This window comes from Metopolophium dirhodum, chromosome 1, assembly GCF_019925205.1.
Source record: "Metopolophium dirhodum isolate CAU chromosome 1, ASM1992520v1, whole genome shotgun sequence".
Lineage (NCBI taxonomy): Eukaryota > Metazoa > Arthropoda > Insecta > Hemiptera > Aphididae > Metopolophium > Metopolophium dirhodum.
Window position 1 is genome coordinate 81442598 of NC_083560.1, and position 9136 is coordinate 81451733.

The 9136-nt window shown below is 34.5% G+C and overlaps 1 protein-coding gene across 1 annotated transcript in view; it reads right to left on the reverse strand.

The window, feature by feature from the left end:
• The window catches only part of LOC132933947 (homeotic protein distal-less-like), a 115386-nt gene extending 111805 nt beyond the window's left edge, over positions 1-3581 (reverse strand). Inside the window, exon 1 of the mRNA XM_061000255.1 lies at positions 2556-3581. Within this exon, the coding sequence (XP_060856238.1) occupies positions 2556-3033 (478 nt within the window). The 5' untranslated portion in view covers positions 3034-3581. The remainder of the gene's footprint in view (positions 1-2555) is intronic.
• Between the last annotated feature and the right edge of the window lie 5555 nt (positions 3582-9136).

The window sequence follows — 9136 nt, forward strand, 5'->3', positions numbered from 1 at the left end:
TGCCGCCCAGTGGTCGAGGATCGAACTCGGACCGGCTGTGCCGAATCCGTCGCGTTAGACCACTCGGCCACCTCGTCCCCCAAAATATTATTTTAAACTACCGAGAGGACTCTAAAAGAAAACGTCATACTTTAGTATACACTATAGGTAAGTATAATATATCGACAATATTAATTGTATACTCATTGTCACATCTAACATAATGTAAATAATATGTGCTGTTCCTACTATATCGTGAAGAATTAAATAATAATATATTGTTTCTATATATATATTTATCTCCTACATTCTGCTTCGAGTTTTTTAAACAAATTTTTACCGACACGTAACTATTTCATCCAGGAAACATAAATATTACGTAAACGTTTTATAAATATATAGTATATATACTACCTATACCTAAATTGTAATAATTAATAAGTACTAAGTACCCAACTACCTATATGTATATTATTATATAGCATTTACACACATTATTAAAACTTGAAGTTTACGAGTAATTATAATTTACGAGTCCGTCTTAGGTAATTAATTTTTATTTTGTTTAAAATGTGTTCGTTCAATGGTTATCTATAGGTAGGTAGTGTATATGACTATATAGTTTTCTTTTCGCTCCAAAAACATTTTTGATGTTTATTGTCGTGAAAAAAATTCAATTACAAAGACTGTACATAAATATAAGAACCCACCAACAGAATATTTTAATCCAACAATTACATATTATATTTTTTTGGTCACAGCAAAACTGCATGTATATATACCAATAGGTACTCATTTTCAAAATACTGCTACAGCGAGATAATATGCTCTACCGAGACTTATTGATATGAGATAATATTATATATACTAAAAACTATGTATAAACCTTATTATAGTATATGCAGAATCGTGTCGATCGTGCAGTACCTATGTATTATGGACACATTTATGTATAATATCATATCTAGGTACTCTCGTAAAGGGGGAAATGCGTATATATTGTACGCGGCCTGTGTGGTCTAATCGGCGTGTTTTATACGTACGACGGACTGAATAAATCGATTATCGCGCATTGTTTTCGGTGAGACTATTATATATGTATATTGTATACCTATACGTATACTATATATATTATATATACGCATCCCACTCGGCAGCAAAATATGATATTATTTCTGTACATATCATATCGAAACGCATCATTTTAAAAAGTTCTAGAAATATTTGGTCTAAGTTTTTAAACCGAATTTTTATTTACTAATATTATTTTAGAATAAAAACATCGTTAGGTATATAATTATTATATTATGCCGTTCTAAATTACCAACCTATATATACATTATACGTGTATATATATATATATAGTAGATTAAAAAAAAAACACTCCCAAACCGTTGGTGTGAATATTGTCTTTCCAAAATTATTTTCACAAACATGAATAATTGAAATAAAAATCGCTATGAAATATTTATTTGAAAACATAAGTTTTTTTTATGATGTGCAAACATTTGTAGGAGGATTACATCATATTGTTTTTTTCCAAAATATGTTGCAGTGTTTGTTTTTATTTTATTGGTAACTTATATATATAAAGGTAACCCCTAATGTGCACGAGAGAATGACTGAAAAATAATAATTGCGAGGTTTATACGTATATACATATATATATATTATATAGTTACATCAACTTGTATATAAAATAATTATCACTGTACATATTATTATAGTTAAATTTACCGCGGGAAACTGGATGCGATGTCAGAACTAAACTATTGCGAAAATCCCAACCACTTAACTAATGATATCTCAATAAATTAAGTATAAATATTATATAAATCATAATGATCACTAGCTTTAATAACTACAGATAAATCGCAGTCGAATTCCTCAAGAATTATAAAATCCCAATTTAGACAGGGCTTGATTGCTAGTTGTGAGAACCACATATAATAGACCAAAAACGGTAAGTCGGGAAGGAGAGTTGGAAAACATTGAAAATTTAAAACGGAAATATAGTCTGACTGGATTGTATCTACCAATAATTTGAAAGTCTAAATCACCTCTTCTGAAGCAATTTCGATTACGATCGATGGACCTCTGCAACAGCTGATATCAAATTTTATTACGCGCAGAGACATGCCTATAGAATAATCAAAAGTAATACCACGGCAATCAGTGGTATAGCCATACCGAATAAAATAGTTCTTGATGATATAATTAGGTACGCTGTATTATAATGGCATAGGCTCATTATAGTATATAGCTCGATATTTAGGTACCTAACAAATTAATGAACCCATCATAATATCGAAGCCACTGCAAGGCACTGACCAATTATTTTAACCACGTCGTGGTGGATTTTAGGGCTAGTCACCTATATAAACAAAGAAGGTCCTTAACCCACAGACGATACATTATATAGCTATTATATTGCACCACAAATGCAGGGGGCAAAATCAAAATTAGTGGTTCAGCCCCAACCCCCTCGACGGTTAAATCCTAACCACCTATAACCTGCCTATAAACAAGACGGTGCTTCTAATAAGCTTTGGTACCATGAAAATGTTGACGCTTACCTTCTTTGGTTGGCGACGGACACTGCGGCGTGTACGATCCGATGTGATAGCTCGAGTACGAGTTCTGATGCATTGTTGGGAACGGGTACGCGGACATGGCGCCCCTGGGGCTGCCGAACCCGCCGGCGCCGTCGTGGTGATGAGGCTGCAGCGAGGCGGCGTTGCCGTGGTGCTGCGTGGGGCTGCTGTGGTGCTGGTTGACCGCAGCGGCGGCTGCTGCCGCAAAGTGCGGATGGGCGTGAGGGTGCGGGTGATAGACGCCGCGCACGTTGTACGGGTTCTGCTGAAGCTCGATGAACGCCGACTTGGACGTGGGCACTGGCGTTATGCTGCCGCCGCCGCCACCTCGCGAGTCTTGGCCACCGACGGCCGCGTTGTTGCCTCCCGGGCCGTTGGCGCCACCGGCACCGCCACCTCCACCGGAACCAGGGCCGCCTGTGCTTAGAGCTGTTGCGTCCATGGCGTCACCACCGGCCATCGACGACGGCGTGCCCGTGGACCTCTGTTGCTGTTGCTGGTTAGCGCCGCCACCACCGCCCCCTCCGAACGGGCTCCCGATCTCCCCGTAATTCAGCGTGATGGCTGTCGGGTACAACGAACGGGCAGAGAAATCAATCTCGACCGGCGGCGGACGTGTCTTCGGAGCGGCCGCGCGCGCGTCCGCGGTGCAATGTGTAGGTACAACAATATTATGTACCTACGCGAAAAACGAGTGGTGCGTTTTCCACTAGCGCGCGCGCCGAACAATCAACGGAAAAACCGAAACGAAACGAACGCACTGGCACACACACGACAACGAAATCACGTTCCGAATAACAATGTACGTAGTGTATGCGTATTGAACGCCGGTCGGGCGCGTGTGATGTCAATAAAAAACGACCGCGTTAAAAAAATTCAAAACGATGATCAATTAAAAAAAAAAAATCGCGACGTGACGACGAACGACGACGCGACTACGAGACGGACCACGGTAACGTGCGCACGGACGACGCGATACGTTCGACGGACGACCTCGCAATGAACCGGCCGAGAGATGTCGCACGACGCGCCGGGGTGCAACCAGTCGGACCGGTCCGGCAAAGGAGGCGGTTACGGCGCGCGCGGACCCCGCCGCGTCCCCCGCCCATTGGTCGTCCGCCATCGTCGTTGCACGCCGCCGGCGGTGGGGAGCGCCACGGCGGACCCGGCCCAGGACACCGAAACCCCCCGCCTCCACCGATCGTCCACCGATTACGCGCGACACGAGCGCGCGCGCTCTCCCACTCTCCGGCTGGTTCGGTCGCCGCCGCCGCCGCTAAAATTCACGCACGCACGCACGCCGCGTTCCACGCCCCACCTTGCCATCAGTTAGCGCCGTGGCGACGTGAGTCTGTCGCGCCCGATTGTGGGTGCGTGCGCGCGCGATGAGACGGGCGAACGTGCGCGCAGTGCAGCGGCGGCGGCGGCGGTCGATTCTTTTCGTCCCATCACCCGCCCGCCAGGTCCTGGCCGACGCCGTCAGACCGACGCCCGCCGCGCACACCGCCGCACCGACACGGAAAAACCGATCCCCCGCCCTCGCGCAAGCCGCAGCACCGCCGCCACCGCCGCGCCCAGAATCGGACGACGGCTCGACGCCTCTCGACCCTCTTCCGCCCACCCACTAACGTCACTGCCGCCGCCATTTGTCCGTGTACGAGTATAATATGTATACTCTCGCACGTATTTCGTAATGCGCGTACGACGATAACAATATTTTTTGACGCGAGTCGGCTTTTCTGAACCGCAGCGATTCATGCGAAATATGCTATAGGTATAATATAATATTATATGAACATAATATGTCACGTACAAGTCCGCGTCCATCTCAAGTTTATATATAGATCAAGCACATGAGGGAAATACTATATATTATATTAAATATTGTAATAATATGATAATATATCATATTATATTATAACACACAGTATTTGGGTATATTTTAAAGTGCTCGAATAATGAATATTTGATTAATAATATTTTATAAATGTTTTATTCTCATTATAACAAAATATTGATATTTATATTTATTAAACATTTATACTATAAGATTGCATAAAAATGTTGACTTAATATTTTTATAAAGTTTCCATAAAAATGTTTTTTGAAAATATATAATTAAAACGTTTTGTAAATGTTTTTTATAAAATATTTTCAAAAATATAAACTCCTTGGCCAAAGAATATAACTTAGGTATTTACTAATTAGTTACGCAACTTTTTAAAATATTTTGTCAACTATATAAATTATTTTCCTGAAATATTTTTACCATTGTTGGGAAATATTTCCATGCTGTTTAAGTATGAGATACGGCATACACTACCTATACATAGGTAGTTGGCAACCGTATACACAACTTTGGCGAAGTTCCGACTTTTGTGGGATTGTCTGCACACCGCGAGTCGCGACCATAATAATATATTAATATATGTATCACATAACAATATGCGCATTCGTTAATTTTCTCGAAGGACACAACTGTTTCAGACTTTCAGTCATCGAATGTACACGCAGTTGTTTGTACGCCTTTATAGTATTATGAAGGTATAAGATATACTTAGGTACCTGTTGTCGCAGAACGGTCATTTTGTAATTAGTATAAAACCTTCCTACAGGTATACCTCTATACTTTCAAATATAAAATATCGTATATTTGATGTTATATTTTTTCCTAATACCTATCTATCAATGTTTTCCAAGCTACAAAATATGTATTTCACGAGTGCAATATTTTCCATAATGTGTATACGCCTTATCAAACTTTTTGTTTTTTGGCATATTGTCGTCGTGGTTTTTGAAGATTAATCAATTTTTTTTTAATTATTGATATTTTTTTCCTGTCTTTATAAGTTATGTTTTTATTATCAATGTTCCAGATTGATTACATATTATTATTGATACGAATCTAACATATTTTTTTTTTTAATGCACCCTTCAACTCATATTTTTTTTTATAAAAATTCAACTTGTAGATACCTATAGTTATGTATACCATCTATTATCAAAAATAATTTTATTAATAATTTTAAAGTATACCTATAAAGGTACACTTTATTGAGATTTAAGACCATATAAATGCATTTTTACGAAAGATATTTTAGGTATCTATATAGATACATATGACAACATGCATTTCTAATTCCTTATTTTAAAATATATTCATTCTTGTAGTACTTGGATATGTACAATTCAAATTTTGGACGAGTCGTTTATGATAGTTATTTAACTTATAAGTTTAAAGTTATATAAGTCTTTAAAGTTTTGGTGAGCAAAGTTAAGTGATGGTAAACGCCTCAAAATGTTGTCCACTTTGCTCATAAAAACTTCAAAATATACTTATAATAAGTTATAAGTTATAACTAATAGTAAACTATTTGTTCAAAATTTGACCTTTGATGACCGAGATACTCCGAATAATATTCTGCTTTAGAATATGAAATTAAACCTTCATACCTATTTATTATGTTGTTTATCAAAATAAAAAACTTAAAAAATTATATATCGTTATAAAATAGTAAGAAATATAACTTATTTCCAAAAATGTTGTTTAGTAATAAGTAATAACTGAAGATTATATACCTATAGGTTAGGTACCCATAATATAAATATTTAAAAAAAAAAAACTAATTAAATAAAAAAATAATAACTAATTATGAGTGTCTTAAGTTGAATGTAATGATCCAAAAATACTATATATATAATTATATATACCTACCTACATGTATTTCATATTTTATTTTATTTTATTTTATTAATTTTGTTTTTATCACCAGTACCTATTGTTATTACTACCTTATAAATATTTCTACATTAAATATAGTTAATAATTTCTAAAAATTGTCTCCATATTCAAAAATTATAATTTTAACTCGTGAAACAAGTAGCCAGTAGTATAGGTACTTATAAATTTTAACTAAATGTATATACCTATATAATGTGCGCAAGTCAACAATTTTGTTTTTAATAGCAAGAACGCCCATATTTCAGAAATCCGAACATCATTATAGTATATGTGGATATATTTATGGAAGATACATATTAACCATAACGTCTTGGAAACGTTAATTGACACGGATACCTTATTGCAAAGGTAGAAATACCAAGGTACAATACAATTGTGGAACCAATAACTCTCGCAGTCAACCACATAATTATTACAAAATGCCTCCAATACGTAGACGAACTCTGCAGCCTCAACATACCCAACAATTTAGATGCAACATTCGGTCCTGACTCGGATACCACGACACAAATTTTAAAGTTCTTAAACAAAACCAAGAGTATAACCTAATTAAATAAAAATAATTGTAACTTATGGACATTGTCATCGATGTAATTATTAAGAACAATAAAAAAAAAAAAACAAAAACGTTAATATTGTTATTTATAGATGTACCTAATTAATTTCCATTTATAGAACTTCTATATGTAGCTTTTGAAGGGATGTTAAAATTAGCTAATGTTCATAAAAATGAAGTAAACCCATCCTTGAGGGGTTTCATATAGGTTACATATATAGGTATTCATATTGAACGCAGTCTATGATGTTTCGTGTTATAATATTGGTGGGACAAATTGTTATACAGTGCAGGTATACGTATAAATAATTAAATAAAATCTAATTTTTCATGGAACAATATATTTAACTATACACTTCAATTATTTATCCATCAATCCATTGTGAAATTTGGTATATATATACACAATAAGTAGGTATACAACTAATGTTTTCAAATTATTGTAATAAACAAAAACTTACCTGTAATAGGTATATATTTCTTATTTGATTTAGGTATTATTGGAAAAGATTTTAGTCAGTCACTAAACAGTTAGATAATTATTTTAAATAGTAAAAAATTATGACAATAACAAAACAATAGTATACATGCGTTATATTACGAACCCAGCTTCCGCAATGTGAAAACAATTATTTTTTGATACGACCACTTAAGATTTAAAGTAGAGAATAGAGAAGAGGTTAGGGGAATATGTGTAATATATTATATTATAGCCAAATAGTACATACATGTCATTAAATTAATAAATTCCATAGAAATATAATATAGGTACCTATATCGTACTATTATTAATAAGGTGCCTATATACCTCACACATTTTGTTGGCTTTATGACGTTTGCGCTAAACTGCAGATATTGTGTAAAAGCAGGATACGCACATATAGGAGCGGCAGTACATTCTTCAAAATCCGTTAAAGATTATAGCTGTATTGCCAATATTTAGGTATGGGCAGGTATACATAGTATTATATTATATTAAATGTATATGTATACGATATAGTAGCAAGTCACAGTATAGTCTGTAAAGGCGTAACAAATATATTTACATATACCTATAAACATTATGATGCGTATTTTGGAAAAGATACAATACGAATATAATGAGTTCAGGATAAGGTTATGGAAGAAATCACACGCGTTTAAATGATGTTTAAATTCCACGTGTTTCTTGTTTTTACATGATATCATTTCTAATTATTATTATTACCGCACGAAGAAGAAAAAACCTTCAAATCTAAAAACTAGGACGGAAAATTCTCAAGGACAACACAGATGTACGTTTTCCTAAGTTTTTTTTATAAAGGTACCTACCTATTTATGTATATGTACCTACTATATAGTATATATGTACATGTATGTACATACCTCTATATTATTTTTCACTGCAGAAAACAACGTAATATTTAATGAATACAAGCAAACGTAATTGTGTGTATATTTTTATCTTGAAGGTACACACAAAAAATCTTCACGCACTCGGCTAGTTGATAAATTAATATTATAAGTAGTTATAATATATATAGTATACATCACGTAACTGTACATGTTTCAATCATTTTTAAATAATATATTAACTGTAAGAACTTTTTACATAATTCACTAATTGTAGCTCCACGGGTGTATTGTAAATATAATTCACCAAAAGATTTAAAAAATAATTTAGTTATTATTTTATGTTATTAAGTTTATCATATAATATAACTGCTCGATTATACATACCTATACCTAGTTTATATCTCTACAAACGTATTGATTTTAAATTATAACTTTGGCTGTATATATTCTATATTATAAAGAGTAAATGAAAAGTAAAAACGATACATAAACATAAATATAGGTATGTACATACCTATTACCTATAGATTTTTTTATATTCACTTATTAGTCCAGCTGGAAACCATAATGTAGAGACATAATTTATTTTTATTTCTTAATCTGTTGCTTATCTTATACATTTATCATTAAATACATAAATGTATTGCAGTAGCTTTATGTTATAAATTATTCGAAATTATAATTTATATACTATTATATTATACATAATATTATATAGGTATGATTAAATAATTAATTATTGAACAAAATAGCATTCAATAAAATAAAACTTTATGACGTGTAACATATATAAAATAAATTCAATGTTGATATATATGTTTATACGTTTATAGTAGGTTTATATAAAATATACAGTGTGATCACGATAAGTGGAAACACTCAATAACTATGTGCAGACTTCATATATTTCAATTCTGCTTTTTTGGCTTA